This window comes from Hippopotamus amphibius, chromosome 3 (genome assembly GCF_030028045.1).
Source record: "Hippopotamus amphibius kiboko isolate mHipAmp2 chromosome 3, mHipAmp2.hap2, whole genome shotgun sequence".
NCBI lineage: Eukaryota > Metazoa > Chordata > Mammalia > Artiodactyla > Hippopotamidae > Hippopotamus > Hippopotamus amphibius.
Window position 1 is genome coordinate 43133015 of NC_080188.1, and position 20083 is coordinate 43153097.

General features: G+C 35.0%; 1 protein-coding gene across 1 annotated transcript; it reads right to left on the minus strand.

Moving 5' to 3' along the window:
• Window positions 1-6658: 6658 nt before the first annotated feature.
• Window positions 6659-17168, minus strand: JCHAIN (joining chain of multimeric IgA and IgM). The gene is made up of 4 exons (XM_057725440.1): window positions 16504-17168; window positions 12224-12350; window positions 8215-8295; window positions 6659-7575 (listed from the first exon to the last, which is right to left on the minus strand). The coding sequence occupies exons 1-4, from the start codon at window positions 16565-16567 to the stop codon at window positions 7371-7373; spliced, it is 477 nt and encodes a 158-aa protein (XP_057581423.1). The 5' UTR covers window positions 16568-17168; the 3' UTR covers window positions 6659-7370.
• Between the last annotated feature and the right edge of the window lie 2915 nt (window positions 17169-20083).

A 20083-nucleotide genomic window follows, 5' to 3' on the forward strand; every position in this document is an offset into this window, starting at 1 on the left:
ACAGCTCAGCCAGAGGAACACATTCAAGAAGAAGAATGGGGGAAGAGAGGATATTTACCCAGAACTAGTAGCCTGAAGACAAGACTTAGGCAGGTAGAGAGGGAAGGACTTCCTCTCTTCAACTAGCATCCAGATAAAAAGAGTAGGACTTGCCATACCCCATTACCAACTCATAATCTGCAGGATCTAGAGAATATATTTGGGGTAACACTATCCTAATCAAATAAGAAAAACACTCAATGGTTAATTTCTTTAGTAGTACAGTATAAGTGATTCTACCAGTGTATACTACTACTAACATAGACTTATTCTTCATGCCCTGGTAGGAATATTCACAGACACACTTCCTTTGTATCTTGATTAAATAGTGTAAATTATTTTGTAAAGTAGATATTTCTATATTGCTTTGCTTAGAATACATCTAGGTGTTTTGTTTTGTTTTTATTAATGGCACTTTGGCCTACGCTGTATATTCCTTCCTACAGAGGAAGAATTCTCCCAATTACCTAGAAAATTACCTTCTAGCTCTTAGGAGTTTATTAGGAGAAAATTTCCTAGGACAGATTTCACAACATCTCAGACATTTGAGAAAATATGTTGAAAACTTCCTGAGGAAAGGAATCCTATCCTTTGAGTCTTCTCAAGTTCCTGGTACAGTGTCTTGCACATAGTAGATAGCCAATAAATATTTATTGACTGACTGGTTTTAAAACAGCTATTAAACCTCCCATGAAAATACCGCAGTGTGCTTGTCCTGCAGGTAAACCATCTGGGATGCTGAATAAGCCACAACACTCCGTAGCTTTATATATTTAGCAACATTTGCATTGTAGAATCTCAGGGTAAGAAGGATCTTAGAGGTAGATTTTCTAGGCCAATCCACTAGTTGCTTAAATCCACCACCATAACCACCAGATTTTAATCACACATTGAAAAATTATTAACTTATTCTATATAAAACTGTCTCAAGAATTATCCTCATCAAAATAAAACTACATTGTTATGTTTCATTACTTTTTTTCAAATGATTTTTATAATCTAGACATGAATGCTTTCACTGTAAAATACTCATTCACTTCAATAATTCATCAAAATGCATGGATGATGTATTTCTTTTGGCAGATATGTCGATGGATCTTCATCTATGAGGCACCACAGCTTTAATTTATCATCTGAGACCTCTGTAATGTAAAATGTAAAAGCACAGTGGTTCAAAACTATTGAACTTGAGAATACGGAGTGAAAAAAAGGGGGGAGGAGACATCCCTGTAGAAAATGACTTTTCATCTTACCACCACAGGTATCCTTCCGTAAACCTGGATACCAGGGCCAAGTTCCTTACAATAAAGAAATTATTCTGTGTGCCCTTGCTAAGTTATTGATTAAGCTTTTAAAGTCAGCTCTAAGATGACGGTGCACACAGTGGGGATGGCAGGCCCTGAAAGTGATCCCCTCTTGTCTCTAGCACCCCCATCCCACCACCATGGCCCTATTTCTATGGTGAGTTCCTACGTTTAGTGGTTGTCACCTGCTGACTCTAAAATGGCTGGATGTATCCTGGTGATGACTCCAGTTGATAGATTAAAGAAGAAGAAAATAATATCTGAGGATGGCAAACACAGAAAATAATCCAGCAAAGCTAACACACACTTGCCTTATAAGCTTTTCTTTCCAACAGCCTATAACAGATTTCTCTAGGGGGTGGTTGGGCATTAATCCAGCCGGCTGGAGGAAGTCTTGTATTTTTTCGCTTTGAGCAAGAAGCAAAATAGGATGATGAAATATAGGGTCCAACCAATTCTGAAAACTCAGCCTAGTAATCTCCATTATCACAGAAATTCTTCCCTGGCTTTTTGGATCCCCTGGACGTGATTTACTTTAGTCACTCACATCAGAGTCTTAACTTTATACATCTTTAAAGAAAATTCACAACACATATGTGAGTTACTTTCATCACTTGTTTTGACATGTCTCTGCCCTCACTTAACCTAATCTCCTTCAGTCTTGATCTGAAGGACCCTAAAGAAGATTCACCTTGCCCTTAGGAAACCAAACTTTATTTCTAAAAACCAAAAAGGGAACCAGAAATGCAGGACTTGAAATCAACAGCTCTGTCCCTCCTTCACAAAACCTCAAAGGTTTCATTGTGACTCAAACCAAATACCAAATAAAACTCAGAAGAAAACTGCACTTCATAAAAAGTAGATAATCACCATTTCATAATGGGTTATAACTGTTGGTTTTGTCCACCTGTTCTTCCATGCCTCTGCACCTCATCCCTAGCCCAATAACATCAGCCACTGGATCTTTTTCTCTCCCTTTGAATTCAGAGCCAATAAACAGGATTCAGCTGGTAATAAACAGAATACCATGCTGAAGGAGCAGAATTCTTCAGATAAAGGAGCTAAGAGGAAACTAAGCTGTAACTCAACACAGATATAACTGTGAAATAGATGAAGCTGACCTCAATGTCCCATCACCTCCCCAGTCAAGGTCCTCTGCTACCATAGTGCCCCATTTCATCTTCCTAAGGACACAGCACCCTCCATTTCTGTGCTTCATCAAAATGGAACAGTAATTTCCTCTGTACTTATCCAAATAACCATGCCTCATTCCTTTCTACACTGTATAAAGCAGGTATTTGCTGTGGTTAACCCAACAAAAATATTCCTTCTCAAGTGTTGGTTAATATGTAGTCCTCCCAAACCATCCACCATGCCCTTAAAGAGTGAGTCTAATCATGGCATAATTATAGAAGGATAATGGTAGAAATTTTTGTTTGGGTAGGACCTTGTCAGTCTCTCAGCTATTAAACCATGTTGTCAGCTGCCTCCTTTACCTAGGATTCAAGCTGCTTTTGACAGTATTGCATGCTACATTAGAGTTTCTTGGACATTAATGTGCATATGAATCTTATTAAAACGCAGGTTTTCTTTCTGTGATCTGGAGTGGGGCCTGCAATTCTGTATTATGAATATGCTCCCAGATGATGCTGAATCAACCAGTTGGTAATTCAAAGTTGGAGTGGTGAAGTGCTAGGCTATTTCCTGTAAGTAATGGATAACTGCACACTCACCAGAGAAGGAGCAGAAAGGTCTTGACCAGTGAAAAAACTGAATGTCACCAATTTGAAGGGAATTGTATAAATGAAGCATGTTAGTGACAGGTTTGATAGAGAACACAAAGGAAGAGGGGCAGGCCAATCCTATCTCTATTCCTACATGTATGTCATGCTTCTTTCTGTCTCTCTGCCTGGCTCATGTAGTTCTAGAAAGTTCTACTTCTGTCCATGAAGGCCCTATTCTGTTAATATCTCCTCCAAGATTACCCTACCGCTAAGCTCCCCAGCTTCTCTGGAGGCTAACAGCACACAGTTCTTTATATTTAATCACTCACTGTCTTATATCACGTGCTAATTTTTCCCTGTGTTAGTTCTTCCTGTAGAAAGGGAAGAAAACCCCTAAACAGTAAGGCTCAGTTCTTATTCATCTCATGTTACTATTCCTCACAGTAATCGGCATTGTGCTAAGGACAGAGTAGATGCTAAATAAATGTTACTTTTTCTTTAAATACATTTTGTAAATGGAAGGAAATTTAGAATTTCCCAAATTTTAATATAACTGATTAAAAATAAACATTAATAATAATATTTTTCTAATTATCACAATACATACTCGTAGAATATTTGGTAAATAATGAAAAGTAAAAGGTAAACAAATAAAAATAACACATAATCCCACTATCCAGTGTTAATATTTTGGTCTATTTTCTCTTTTATGTGTATAAGGGAGGGAGGGTCTTGAAGTAATTATTTTATGAATAGCTTACATTTCCCTCTTCACATTATATAAGCAATTACCATACAATTAAAAATACTTAAAGCTTCATTTTTGTTGCCTGTAAAATATTTTCAAGTATACACTATATTATCATTCCCTTCAATGATGGACTTAAAGTTTCTTATGAATTTTCACTATAATAAATAATGTTGTGATAAATATCTTTATGCCTCTTTTGTCCATGTTTCTGATTACTTCCTCAGAAGTGGAACTACGGGGGGAAACGATCTGAAAAATGTATTTTAGACAGGATAACACTGAATGAGAGCCTTGGCTTTGGAGCCTCACAGTCTGGATCCAATTATCCAAATATACTATTTGTCAAACCTTAATAAGATTACTTTATCTCTTTGCATCTTAGTTTCATGATTTGTAAAATAAAGACAGTACTTATTTCACAGGGCACTTATGAGGATTAAATGAAATGTGTGTTAAAACACACATGCATTGTATTTTGTAAATAAACCGCTAGGTGGAAATGGAAGTTTATAATTCTAAAGCAATTCCCAGCAACTCCCAGGCAGCAGCACTTGGAATTTTTTGAGACTTGCAATTTCTCCTGTGGCACCCCAGAACTACTTAATCAGCCTCTCTGAGGGTGGGCCTCAGCAATCTGTTTCAATGAGTCCTCCAGGTGAGTCTCACACACGTTAAAGTTTGAGAATCACTGATCTAATACATGTTCACATTTTTCTCTGATTTGTTGCCTGGGCAGAGAGAAGAGCCAGAAGACAATTAACACACAATACCAACTGTAATTTACAGAAGGTTACTGAAAGCAATAGAAGCTGTACTAACTAATATACATACATTATGACATGTATCCTTATTTTCATAAGATAGTTATTTTATGAGATATTTTATGAGATAGTTATTTTTACTCTCATTTTTCAAGCTTACATTGAATAAACTTGCTCTTAGTGATGTGTCATTTAGTCCCTAAGTATAGTGTATTCCAAGCTCGGCCAAGGATTTAATCACTATACTACACTGCTACCCCAAAGCCTGTCTCAGTATCCTTGCCACACTCAATCATCATTGGCTGGGAACAGCCTATGGACCTCACACAAACACAAAGACAAAGGGGAGGTTCCTTTCACTACTGCTTCATCTGCATTGACTCCTTATGTATCTCTGCTAAATCGTCCACTTAAATGTATGAATGAAACTTATAGGAAGGTTTTAATCACTCTTCAGTAACTCTCATTTAAGAGTCACCACCTACTCTGGACTTATACTGAATGAGTTAACGCTTAATAAAGCACTTAGATTGAAGCCCAGCACTTAATGTAAGTGTATATTGTTATTAATATGATAATCCTGGAGTTTAACTGAACTTTTGAAAGAAGGAAGATCTGCAGGACTTCAAGTTTGCAGTCCTCTTCCAGCTGGCATTTAATGAGGCAATAATACTGGCATAGGGCTCTCTCCTACAAGAATCTGCAGCATGGTACCAAAAACTTTTTTATTGGGTATGCAGAGAAACTAAGGCAAAGATGGGAATAAAGTAGAGGAGCCTCTTCAGAAACAGTCTGCCCCTAAAAGTTCTCATCACAAGGGAAAAAAAAATTGTACCTACATGAGGTGATGGATGTTAACTAAATTTATTGTAACCATTTCACAATATATAATGTATGTGAAGTCATTCTGTTGCACACCTTAAAACTTACACAAAGTTATATGTCAGTTGTATCTCTCAACAAAACTGGGGAAGAAGTCTCCCATAAATTCTCAGAACACTTTGAAATCTATTTCTTTGCTTTATGCGATTCTGCCAAGTGATTGTAATTATGCATGTGTCTTGTTTCTTCAACTAAGCTCCACTCATATTCATTCATTCAACAAATATTTATTGAGCTCCTCTACGTGCCAGACACCCTTTCCAGTGCTGGGGATACATCAATGGGCAAAATAAAAACGGCTGTGCTTGTGGTGCTTACACACTTGTTGGAGGAGACACTATAAACATAACATATAAGTAAATTATATAGTCTGCTAGAGGGTGATAAGTACATGAGGGTGGAATAAACCAAGATGAGGGAATGGGATTTCCAATTTTTTTTAAGTGGTCAGGGTGAGTTTCTTGGAGAAGATTGTTAGTGAACTGAGCTGGGGTCCAACTAAGCAGAGTTCTAGGAAGTGAGTGGTAATGGTGACTATCTCGAGGGCACTTATCACAGCTTAATCACCAAAAATCTAGCAGAGTTCCTTACATGTGGTAAATATTCAATAATTATTTACTGATTAAATAAAGTTCAAGTTCTTGGCTAAAACCACATACCAGATTGAAGATTGGTCAATAATGATTTGTCTTTAGCATGTCAAAACTATGATTCCTACTGACGCGCCAGAGTGTCGGAGCCTTATCCCTAAAAAAAAAAACCACTGAATGATCCGTATAAACACAGTGGAAGTTATTTAAAATGACTATTACCATCTGAAAAAAAACAACAACAGAACAATGTCTCTTCAAGAAACTGATTTTACTAATCAGCCTCCCATTATTTTAAATCCACAGTCAGCATTTACTTTCCACAGTAGCCTTATATATGTAGGCCAATTGGCCTTGACTTTCTGCCATAAAGAAGTTTTATGTGCCATGAGAAACACTATATTTGTCAGGAGTGACTTTGCCTTTTTATTTAATTTTAGGTATAAAGTGACAAAGCTACCTCAAATATTACATGTTTGAATTCAGTGATTAATGCATAATTATATCATACTTACAAACTGTTCCTCAGTAATAAATGATATTTTAATTTACATACAGCAAAGTTAACACAAGCAAATTTTTTTCAATAAATTGTTTCACACAGGTATATGCTTATGAATCTATTTAATTGTTCAAACTGTGATAGAGAATACATATTTTGGAATACATAATTTGTTAGATTCAGTTACAACAGGGGTGATTTCCTATGGGAACTTCTCACACTATCCTGATTATCAAAAAAAAGTTTATTAAAAAATCCATATCATTTCCTCCCAAATCTGTAGTATCAAAATGTTTTTCAATTATGCATTTAATTATGTCACTTTCAGTTAATTGGTTTCATAAATATTAGAGATCCCATTTTTAATTACTTTATGAATATTTCCAAAACATGTTTTCCAATTATTACTTTTCTAATGAAGACAAATAATTGACCTATATTTACATATAAATTTTCTCTGCACAGTGATACTTTTTTTAAAGAGAATAGTATGAAGTGTGCAAAAGCTCAGGCTCTCCAGCGCAAAGCCAAGAAAAGAAAAAAGAGGCAAAATTTAATTATATCTCCTGATTTTTACTCTTTGGGTTTTATTTTCTCCCCTTGTCTAATTTTTTAAATGCTAGAAATTTACCTTAAAAAATAACAATGTTACTATTTCAGTTATTTGCCAGGGGTAGGAGTGGGATAGTTGGTTTTATATTTTCTTAAAAAAAAAAATCATGGTTTCAAATTCATCGGTAGTAAATATATTAACTACCTGGAATTAAAATGGAGAGCCTTTCAAAATAAGGAGTTGTGCAGTCAGCGATGATTTAAATTAGTCAGGATAGCAGGAATCCGGGGTTAAAGCTGTTTCCACCATTTTGGTCTGACCACCATAGGTAAATGGGACCCTGTTTGTATAGCACTTGTTTCTGTCATAAGTGTAACAGGTCTCAGTGTCTTCAGCACACATATTGCTCCGGGTTGCAGTAACTACTTGATTATCCAGCTCCACTTCTGTAAGATCACATTTTTTACAGCTGAAAAATAAATATAGGCATTAGACAATCCCCATCAAATGCTGTCTCAGAATCTGAGCGACTATACATTTCTAACCAAAATCAATTAGTTCTGACAAAGGGTGACTCCTTTCAGACTTGAACTTCTCTATAATACAGAAGTATTTATGTAATTTTTCAATCTTCAGTTGAAAGTAATATAATTAATAATATGATAATATGATTGTTTGTGTACACCATACAGTAATTCCTACTTTGTTAGGTTTACTCCTAACTGTATGCTAGGATTAAATGAGTTATCTATAGTAACAAAGAAGGAAGGGTTTGTTTTTTAATTTTTTATGTTGGATTCTATAGTTTCCAAAGAAACACTTGCCTGTTACTGTGTCTGAATTATTGAACTATAAAGACAAACTGGTCCTTTGTACTAATGGCAATAATTTCATCTTTAGACTAAATTTAGAGCTAACTTTTATCTGTGATAAAGTTTTATGAATTTATGATACCTAATAATTAACATAGGAATTAACATATTCAAAAGTTTAAATTATATTGGTAAATGGTTATACTCCAATTTGTTTTCAAAAACATTCTTACTAACAATTTAATTATAAGTTACTGACTTCAATATCTATATTAGTATGAAGGAAAATCTCTTACAGGTCGGACAAATGGTACACAAAATTGGTTCTCCGTGGTGAGGTAGGATCAGAGATATTCTCCCTGCTGTTCAGAGGAACACTAAAAAAAAAAGAAAGAAACAAAGAAGAATAATGACATTAGCAGATATTGCTATTTTCGGTAACAGGTATATTGTTAGGACAGTACTTACTATTTCATTGGGATATTTAGGACATTTAGCACTCTATAAACACTCTTTAGTAATACTATTACTCAGATTTCACAATAATTGTTACATTTTAAACATTTTCATTCAAAATAAACCTCACAGCAACTCCTCTGTCAACTATCCTTGATTACTTGACAAATCCCTGCTTTTCCTTCAAAAACAAGCTCAGGTTTTACCTTCTCTGTGATTTTTACCTTGATCCCATCCCCAGCCCTCAATAAACTCCTTCCTCTGTAGTCTCATTAAAGTTTCATATACCTTATTATAACAAATGCCATATTATAGTTGCTTATCTACATAGTAGTTGCTTCTAGATTCTATAAATTCCTTGAAGCAAAAATATTCACACATTCCCAGTGCCTTGCTACATGTGTGGCATTGTAGAATATGTTCAATATTTATGGGATGAATGGACAGATACTAATACCCACATTTTAGAAATGCAGTAATTATAAATCAGAGGTTGGTGACCTACTCAAGTTCACACAACTACTAAGTAATAAAGTTGGAGCTGGAATCCAGACCTCTTGATTTGGAGATGTTCCATGAAAAATTACACATCCACTAGTTCAGGTGATTTCATTAACTTTTACATTTTTTTCATCTATGTAATCTAATCACTCCTCTTCATATGCACCCCTCCCTACCAAAAGATACAAAAAAAAACCCTCATGTTTCCTAACTCAGTATTTAGCAATATTATCCACATAGATATGCAAGCCAGAAACTTGGATACCATCCCTCAGTCTTCCCTCTCTGTCATGACCTATATCTAATCCATCTCACAGTTCAACTGATTTTAATTCTTTGCATCTGTGAACTTCAACCACTTGATTCGGGATACCACCATTTCTCTCCTAGTCTGCAGCAATACCCTCCCTTCAGTCTTGACCTCTCCAGTGTATTAGCCACATTACTGCCAAAACAGTCTTTTTAAAATACAAGCCTAATTTCCTTCTCTGCTTAAAACCTATAGTGTCTCCCCACAGAAAACAGGGTATCATCAAGATGGCATAGAAGACACTACATGAAATACCTCTAACTCTCCAGCCTCATCTCTCACCACACCAACCTCTCTATACCAAGTGCCAGCTGTAAACAACTGCTTGCAAATGCACAAACTTACCATGATTTTCTCATCTCCAAGTCTTAACAATAACAAAAACAATAACAGTTCTAACATTTACTAAGTACTTACAGTGTGCCTGATACTATGATAAACATGTTAGCATGATGATCTCATACAATCCTCACAGCAACCCTGTTTCCTTTTCCTGGAATGATCTGCTTCACCTATCAACGCTGTCCTTCCCCACACACATTTACCCAGCTAACTCCAGTTCAGTCAGCTAACAGCCATCATCCACTTCTATCACTTATTCCAAATATCCTCTCCTGCCTTTCCCTGCCCCTCTCCCGCCTTTCCCTGCCCCTCTCCCGCCTTTCCCTGCCCCTCTCCCACCTCCCCCAAGGACTGGACTGAGTGCCCTTCCTTCGTGCTCTTATAACATCCTATGCCTATTTTTGTCACAGCATTTACAATACTGTATTATAATTGCCTTTTCAATTATTTAAAGTTCCCTACTAGACTGTAAATTCTTTGATGACAGGGACTGTGTTTATATAAATTATTGTATCCCCAGCTTCAATCCTCAGTGGCTTTCAGAAGCACTCAATAAATGTTTGCCAAATGAATAAATGAATGAATGACAACCAATTCTCTATTACTTTGTAAAATCTCTAGTAGTATTAAAAAAATGCTTTAAATAATGAGAAAAATAAGGGAATATACATGTATGAGTGTTTCCTGTATGACAAAGGGAGATCAACTTGATGACGGATGATGCTTTAGAGGGCCAAGACGGGGAGGGTGGAGGGGAGTCACAGGAGGGAGTGAATATGGGGATATGTGTATAAATATAGCTGATTGACTTTGGTGTACCTCAAAAATCTGTACAAGAGTGTAAAGCAATTATATTCCAATAAAGAGCTTAAAAAATAAAAATAATAATAAAAAAAAACATGTATGAGTGTTTCACTGTGGGCCAAACACTGTTCTAGGTGCTTTTATACATTATCATATTTAATCCTCACAACCTTATTAAGTATATGTGTATATATACATACCTATACAATTATCCCTTTTTTTTCAGTTTAGGAAACAGGCTCAAATTAGTTAAGTAACTTGCCCAAAGTCACATCATTAGTAAGTGATGGAGTTGGGAATAATGCCATAATGACTCAGCAATGATAACAGAACTTTCAGAAATAAGATTAGGGAAGCATCAATACACATCAGGGAAATGGCATGAAGTAACTGAATTGCCTGATTTCAATAAATAATATATCATAAAAAGAATCATGTAATAGAAGAAAAAGATAAATTAGAGAATCCTGGAGTGCTTAAATCCTGGAGATTTAAACATAAGATAGACACTCCTCTTCAACATTATTTAGGTACCAGTGTCATGGATGCCATCCCCTCAAGTTACATGCTTCTCCAATTGTTCTATCCTTAACGGGGAGCTATGCGGTATAGACTCTGAGTGGTCAAAGAAAATTTGCTAGAGGAAGAGCTGTCTAAGCTAAGACATGCAGGGTGAGGAGTTAACCAAGCTAAGAAGGGCGGGAGAAAGAGTTCTTCAAGCAGAGGAACTAGGTTATGAAAAAACATAAGAGGAAGAAAGCACTGTGAGTGTGTGGAAATAAAGGTACTGCAATGTACTAGATTTTCAAACATAAGGTGAAAAAAAAGTGGCAATGGAAGAGCCTGAGAATTTTGCTGAGTGTTGCAGGTTAGGCTGAGACATTCATAATTTATCCTAGTAACAACATTGGGGGAACCAGCAAAGGGATTTTAAGAAGGATAGTGACAGAATAACTGGCACATAGGTTAGGTGAATAAATAACAGCAAATATTTTTTGAAAATGTGCCAGGAACTATACAGTCTTTAAAAGGAGTAGATCTTCTCAATTTATCTTTACAACAACCCTATGACATACATATTCTTTTCCCTATTAGAAGTTAAAGATGAAAAAGTTGAAGTTTAGATTGGTTAAATAACTAGTATACCAGAGCACATAGCTATTTAGTGACAGCCAGAACGCAAAACAAATTCTTAAACATATTATACTTTTCCCACTGATTAAATGGGATTGAATGCTATGTTCTGTTTCAATAAGAGGTATTTGATTTGGGGGGAAACTATTCAAGGTAGAAGTGGTTCACAAGGAAGACACTAATGACTGGATCCAGTAAGAATCTCAGTTCTTAAATATTATTAGCATTTTTGCTGTTGAATAAGACTCATAGCTTATGACGTGGACTATGTGTAAAATGAAATGAATATCTGCAAGTCCAATATACAAGTGAAGATGTAATCAATTTAGTCAATTTGATTAGTCTACCTCTTATGCAGACAGACATTGAGTGCAAGGTGAAACACTCTGTGGTCCGTACATGGTACAAAATGAGCCTTTTAATGTTATCTCAGGTTTCACTTTGAACTGATCAAGGGCAACTAAAAGTTCTGATTCAAACTGAAATAACTCCATATAAACAGGGCAAGTTGATGACTAGATCCAACCTTCAGTTATTTGATCTAGCCTACTGGTTTTAGGTTGCCTGGAAACCTTTGTTCCGGCTCCCAGCTTCTACATAATTGGCTCAAGCCCATTAACCAGATTCAACTAATGTAAGGTGCTATACACCAAAAAAAGGAGCAAAGATACAGGCAGCACATGCAAACAATTGCTAACATCAGAAAGTATTTCTGCTCACAACATGAAAAAAAAAAGGAAACATGAAATACTACATACATAATTCTGATCTTTCTCTCCACAATGTCTTGACTAGGATCTTCGGCAGAAGGGATGACCCTGGAAGTAATCCGGGCACATTTACATTTGTTGTCAACAAGAACAGTCCCTTCATCTTCATCTTGGGCTTGAAAGAGAAAACATATCAAGAAGAAAGGTAAATGAAGGTCTATTTTTATGCTTTGTATGGAGTTAATTTATGCCCACCCCTAGCAGAAAACAAGCTTTATGGTTGATCAATTTCAGCTTTCTCTATTTGTTTTTTTATTTTATTTTATTTTATTGGCTGTGTTGGGTCTTTTTTGCTATGCACGGGCTTTCTTTTAGTTGCGGTGAGTGGAGGCTACTCTTTGTTGTGGTGCGCGGGCTCCTCATTGCTGCGGCTTCTCTTGTTGCGGAGCACGGGCTCTAGGCACATGGGCTTCAGTAGCTGCAGCACATGGACTCAATAATTGTGGCTCACGGGCTCTAAAGCACAGGCTCAATAGTTGTGGCGCAGGGGCTTAGTTGCTCCGCCGCATGTGGGATCTTCCTGGAGCAGGGATTGAACCCTTGTCCCCTGCGTTGGCAGGCAGATTCTTAATCACTGTGCCACCTAGGAAGCCCTCTCCATTTGTTCTTTTTCCTAATCTAAAACAGCTAAGTGGAATAGCACAGCATAGTGAAGGAAATCCAAATGAACTCCAACAGGAATTTTCTCTCTTTTCCTTCGACCAGTCTATGGCCTTCCTAACCTGAGCTGAAAGAATTTTGGTTTTAATCTAATGCTTTTAATAGAGGCACAACCCTCTGAATGATGTGACTTTGTAAAAATCAGTGCCAAATGTCAAAATGAGAGAGAAAACAAAAACCTAGACTGGATTTCTCTCAGACCAGAGCAATTCATTCAAAAGTGAACAAAAACTAACATTAGCCTTTATAATAAACCCAGTTTGATGTGTCACATTCTTCCTGAACTCCCGTTTATACTTTTTTCCCTTAGATTGCATTAGAGCTAAGAACATGCATATTTTCCCTAAGATAATCTTATTTTGTAAGACTTTAAATATTCTTCACTAAAATTTTCCTAAACTTAATTACATTCTTCTTTTTCATAATAACAATCAGGTTATCATGTTATAATGATTTAATACAATTAAATAAGTGCTATATTAATATTTCTTATAAGAATAATTTAAAGATACAGTATATATAGATAGAAAGTGCTATAAATTTGCTAAAACAATTTAGACTATATTGTGAGGTACAAGTTCTATCTGATATAATATGCATGTGTACAGATAGAAAAAAATAATAAATGAATGAGTCAATACACAGATGACTATTAAAGCCTTAACTCTGAATATCAACATTTATTGTCTAATCTGAATATTAAACAATGAGGTCTGGTAAGTGTTGCAAAGAATTAACAAAGAAAATTTCTTATTATCTGGACTTAAATCAGTTAAAACATATTTGAAAAGAGTTAACAATAAATAGCTTTACTGATGACTAGGAGACTAATAATCTCATTAATAAATATAGGGAATACAGGAAAAAAACCAGCTTGGGAAGGAAAATAGTGAATTAGGTTCTGGAATATATAAAAAAAGTTTTACATTATTTTTTATTATGAAATACTTTTAGTCTTACAGAAAATTTGCAAAAATAATACAGAAAGTCCTCATATATCCTTCACCTAATCTCCCCTAACATTTACAACTTACTTAACCATAGTACAGTTATCAAAATGAGGCAAGTAACGCTGATACAATACTATAAACCAAACTACAGACCTAATTCAGATTTTACCAGTTTTTCCACTGTTCTTTTCCTGTCCAAGGTTACAATCTGGGATCCCACATTGGATTTGGCTGTTGTGTCTCCTTGGTGTGTGTGTGTGTGTATATGTACACATACACTCTAATCTGTGACAGTTCCTCAGTCTTTCCTTGTCTTGTAAAAATTTTTAACAAAAAAAAAAGAGAAGATGCTTATAATATATGTAGTAGGGAAAAAACAGTGTCATTTCATCTCTCTTAAAATGTGTAAGAACCTGAGCAAAAAAAACATTTTTTCTTTAAAAAGTGGGAAAATTATTGTAAAAAATTAAAACAATGTAAAAGACATAAATAAAAAGTGACAATCCACTCCTCCCCAAAAATAGTTTTATTTAATAGTGCTAATTAAGCAATAATGTTTTTAACTATATTTTTATTCCAATAATTGTAGTTAAGTGACCTTTAAAATTTCCCTCCATCAAGCCTCAATTAAAAAAACTAAGACTTAGCACATGAACTCAAGTTACAAAGGTTAAATGATAAGGATAGATATAATTGTAACTGGAAATCTAATTATTCCAGAGATGATCCCAGAGCAGAAATGAGCTAACTGCAGTATTTCAGTCTTAATGATAACAGTCATTACAAATTTTACCATTGTTTTAACATTACCATTGTTATTGTACTTATAATTGTTTTGAAGCACTTTATAATGCATTATTATGCCATTATTCATAAGTTCTTAATAAATCTTCTGATAAAAGTCTGTATGATATTGGATAAAAATCATTATGAAGCAACTTAAGACAATGATATAATTCTTAATTTTTTGAAAAGAGTAAGATGACTTAAATGGTATCCTCTTCCCTACTCCTGTATTCATGACTCAAATGTTTTTCTCAATAAAATACAAATGAGCACGTAAAGCTTGACCAAAAATACAGACTGAGTTGAGTATGTGACTTGACTACTAAGTCTTAAATAGAAAATATCTGTATTTTAGTTATGGCATATATTATATTTTCTTGCCAGAAACCTAGGAAAAAAACATCATTACTGTTATTATATAAAAATACTAGGTAGCCTAACATACCTACCAGAAAAATGTACAAATACTTTCAATTCACCAAGACATAAGATTCTAACATTCTGTTTCATCAACAGGCAGTATTTTTCCTAACAAACCTGTTACTGTAGACTATGCCTTACTTTATTCCAAGAGTACCTGAGACATAGTAGGTGCTCAATAAATATTTGTTAAATTTATTTCAATTCAAACAAATAAGAAAACAGACTTACATACTAGATATGAACATAACGAGTTTACTAAAAGGTGATTCTCTTATACAGGCAGAATAGGATAGTAGTTGGAGGGTGGACTATAGTGTCAGATGGCCTGGGTTCTACCTACCACATGCTTGTTGTATGACCTTAGGTAAGTTACTTCACCTCTCTAAATTTCAATGGACTCAACTATATATCAAAAATAATAATAGTACCTACCTTCAAAGGGTTATTGTGAGAATTAAATGGAATAGTATATGTAAAGCAGTAAGCCTAATGCCTAGAATATAGTATGTGCCCAATAAATTATAGTTCTTTTATACATATATAGCTATTTATATGTTTCACATATATGTTTATAGGTATACAAATATGTTATAAACATATGTATTTATATATACGTACAGGTACATATATATGGTTTACTACGAATACCTTTGTTTTAAATATTACTAGAAATTCATTATTCTCAATGCTAAATTAGTATAAACTATATGTAAAATTACTGTTCTTGATTACATCATGTTGTCTTGAAATAAGAATAAGCTCAAAAAAAAAGAATAAACTCAATAAGTCTTAGAACAATCCAGCCAAATTATATCACTTCTAATTCATATGCCCTTCTAGATGAAAATTATTAAACACTGTATTTCTATATTCAGAAAATAATCCATTTTCTACAATAGCTTAAAAATTTAATAAACAAAATAAATGAAGTTTCAGCCATCAAGTTATAGGAAAACTGTACAACATTAAACATCATTAAAGGGTCATAATAAACCTATAGTCTCAGGTCCAGGAACGCTGTTAGAACTAATATCAAGCTCTCTTGGGAAATAAAATCTCAATGCACTCTATATTGTATTTACAATAATTATTACTTCATTTCTCCAGAATATAAATTTGAAGCACTCAAGGAGAGGACTACTGATTTTCAAAATTCAATATGGGTACTCATATAAGTATAGCTATCTATACTTATTCAGAAATATCTGTATTCTTATTCTCTAGGTTGTAGTAGGCAAAAAAATAAGAGAAGAGGAAAAAAGAATAAAAAGAATTACAGTGAGTCTTTTCCATGAAAAGATCACTGCCCATACAAAGATTAAGGCAGGTTAGAAAAAAGTAGCCAGCTAGCTGTCCAACCAAAGCACAAACATAAATGTTTAAATCTGAAGAACTGATCTGCGTTCTATTTTTCCTTTTATCTGGGTTCATTCTCAAAATACCACATACCTGTCACAAGAACAGCCTTAACAAAAATGGCCAGGACTCCCAAGAAAAGCAAATAGCTCTTCATCTTGACTTCACTTCTTTTGAAAAACTGGAGCTAAAAAGTCAGGGTTAAGGTGTGTGATCTATAAGGAGTGTGCAAATGAAGGTGCTTCTGCTTTCTTAAAATAACACTCCAGGCAGCTAACAAACTAAAAACAATCACAACTGCGGTTGAAGTCTGAAATTCAAATGCTGCACTGGAAAGAAATTATGGCTCAGATTTAAGTATTTTCTTCCAAAATATCCCCCAAAGCCATGTTCTGATGCAATCACTTTTTATTTTACATTTATTCTATATAATTAAGTCAGAAGACTAATAATAATTTCAAGGCAGTAGTCCATTAAGAATGTTTAAATGGGGATTCTCAACATTATTACCCAGATAATAAAGTTTTCAAATCAAATATAATATGATATTTCTTGTGCCTGGAACAATAAACAAAGGAGAGAGAAGGAGGAGGAAAGAATTAAAGCCCTTTATGGTTCCAATTGTATTTTATGTCAACTTTTTCTTCTAGTCCTTCATTAACCAAGCTACCAGGTTTAACATATATGTTACAAATTACATGTATAATATATACATATTCTCATTACTTTCAGTTATTTTATAAGTGCAAACTTCAATTGGAATTAGAAACTGGTGGATGCTAGATATACCAGTTGCCATCTTTCAATTTGATAGTGTTAAGGCAAGACCCTGTGTTTGCTCACCCAGTCATATCTTTCAGAATTGTAAACCCAGGAAATGATGGTCGTTTGAGATGCCGCAACAGAAAACTGAATCACCAAGGTATTGCTTGTAAATTCTTTTCATTAATTAGTATAAAACAACAACAACAGCAACAACAACAACACCTGAGCTTTTGGATAGGGTATCCCCCTACCTCTGACCCCAGCATGCTAGAATATCTCTTAGGCAGGGCTGATTACAATTATACAACATCAAATCTATTTTACTGTTGGTTTTCAGTTCTCTAATTTTTTAAGGATCTCCTAGAATTTTGAAAGTTACTAAAGAAATATTTCAGGACCATAAGTAGGCAAGAGGAATTTAAAGCTGGCAGTAAAAAATGGCAGCATGAAAGCCATTAAAGGCTAGCACATAATGGTACTCCTTCAATCAACATGTACTGAGTGTCTAGCAAGAACAAAGTGCCAGACACTAGAACACACAATATTACTGCACTGTCAAACTTTATTCTCATTTTAATTTTCACTTTCATAGGACTTAGAAACTATTTGGGGTTAAGAAAAATATACTGGATTCACATGAATAATTATATCTGATAGAAAAAGAAACATCTGAAATCTTGTTACTTTAGTGAGTGATTTATTATATTACTCAAAAAAAAGAGTAATTAGAAGTTAGTTGGATACATTTTTTAAGCCATTATTTGCTTGAAAATAAACTCAAGGGTAGACTGCCTCCCCAAAAAGCAAGTTAGATAAATCTCCGGAGACAAATTAAAGCTTCCCCCAAAACTTATTTTTTATAAAAGAAAACCTTATAGTTTTATGATTCTATTATGCAAACCATGCTTCTAAAAGAAATTATTTTAATAAAAATAAACTGTGGACAGTGCCAAGTGGCACTTCTGCCACCAGAAGAGAGTCACCTCTACACAGAATATAGGATTAGGACAAGTGTTTTGTTGAGTGTGGTCCAGGGATCATCTTCCCTTCCCTTATCTGTCAAAATATGGATTTCCTGACTACACCCTATCAGAATTTCTGGAGATGTGACCTTGAAATGTGTATTTTTAAAAAGCCTTCCAAACAGATGATTGAACCTGGTGTACCCCCCCCCAAAAAAAAAAAAAAAGCCTTCCAGTTGATTTTGATGTACACTACAATTTGAAAATTGGTAGACTAGAAGCCTTGGTGGGGAGGGAGGAAGGGTGAGGGTGGAAGGGATAACTAGCAGCATTAACTATGGAAGAGCCAGAAGCTTATTAATAAAGATAATTTTTTTAAACAAATGGGCTTACACTGGAAATCACTTAGCTGAGTTTTCTATTTACTTCTATTTATGTTTTATAGGTGAACTGTTTCATAACCTTTTTAGTAGGTCTGGTTTAATTTTTAAACCACTTTATCTCTAACTTTGTTCTTCCCACTAAAAAATGTAAAATGTGAATAGGAGAACCCTTTCCATTCAAGTGAGTTAAATAATTGGGAGCTTAGCCCCATGTTCTAAATTCTTCACCAAAAATGGTTTATTTTCCACATTTATACATAAGATTCTTACAGGAAGAGTTTCAGTGATAGAGACTCCTTTGGATGAAAGAGACATTAAAGTAATTTAGTCTCACCTTCTTTACTCCCACTCAAGTTTTGTTTCAATTTCCTATACAAAAGACAGCCTGAGTTTAGAAAACCATCTGAAATAGGTCGATGCTTCACTTCCTCTGTATGTAGCTTATTATATTTAGGACACTCAAATCATGACAAAGACTTGATTCTCTTGAGACATAGACAATGCACTCTCCTGTTTTCTTCCTATCTCACTGATGACTCCTTTTCAGTATCTTGCTGAGTTTTCCTCTGAATATTAAGGTTGATCCTCAGCCTTCTCTTTTCGATCATCCTCTCCCTAACTGATTTTATCTGGTTCCATGGCTTTGAATATAGGACATTCTGTGACTTTCAGATGTATAACTTTAGACTTTACCTTACCTATCGAGCTGCAAACTCCTGTATCCAACTTTTTGATATCTTCACTTGGCTGTCTAACAGGTATCTAAAACTTAACCAGGCAAAACAGTACTCTTGATGACCAAGTGACCCTCACACTTCCATTCCAATCTCTTTCTATCTTCAGTCTTCCTCATCTCAGTACATGGTACCCCCATCTACCTGGTTGCTCAAGGCAAAATCCTCTTCTCTGATCCCTTTCTGTTCTCCCTCACATTCAATTTACTACCATGTTTTGTTGGTTTTATTTCCAAAATACATCCCAAATTTATCTGATTCTCTCCATTTTCACTGCCACCCTAGTCCAAGGCTCTCTCCTCTTTCCTAGACTACTACAATAGCCTCAGTAACAAAAAGTGATTTTTCCTTTGCCCCAGCATTGGCAACTAGGACTCACAGCTGACAAACAAGAATGGCTAAGTACCCTAAGTTCTAAAGACAGTTAGATACTTCCTCCAAGACTTACTGTCATCACCACCCTACCACTTCCAGGCTCCCTCCTCTAGTCTTTAGAGAACTTTGGAAGGAAAAGGGGAATGCTATCATAGGAGCTGCTGGCCTTGTGGAAATAGCACTGTTTGTGGTAAGAGAGAGGGCAGGACAAGGTGTTCTTTTTTCCCCAAAGTTAAGTGAGGGAGAGACTCAAGAAAATAAAGAGATCAGTGACCCTGCAAGAAGGGGAAATTGAGAAACAATATACACAATAGTTAATATTAGGTTGGTCAAAAATTTCGTTCATGTTTTTCTGTAAGATGTTATGGAAAAACCCAAATGAACTTTTTGGCCAACCCAATAGAAAGGATTCTGAGTCTGACTGCTTGGGTTTATGACCCAATCCACCACCTAC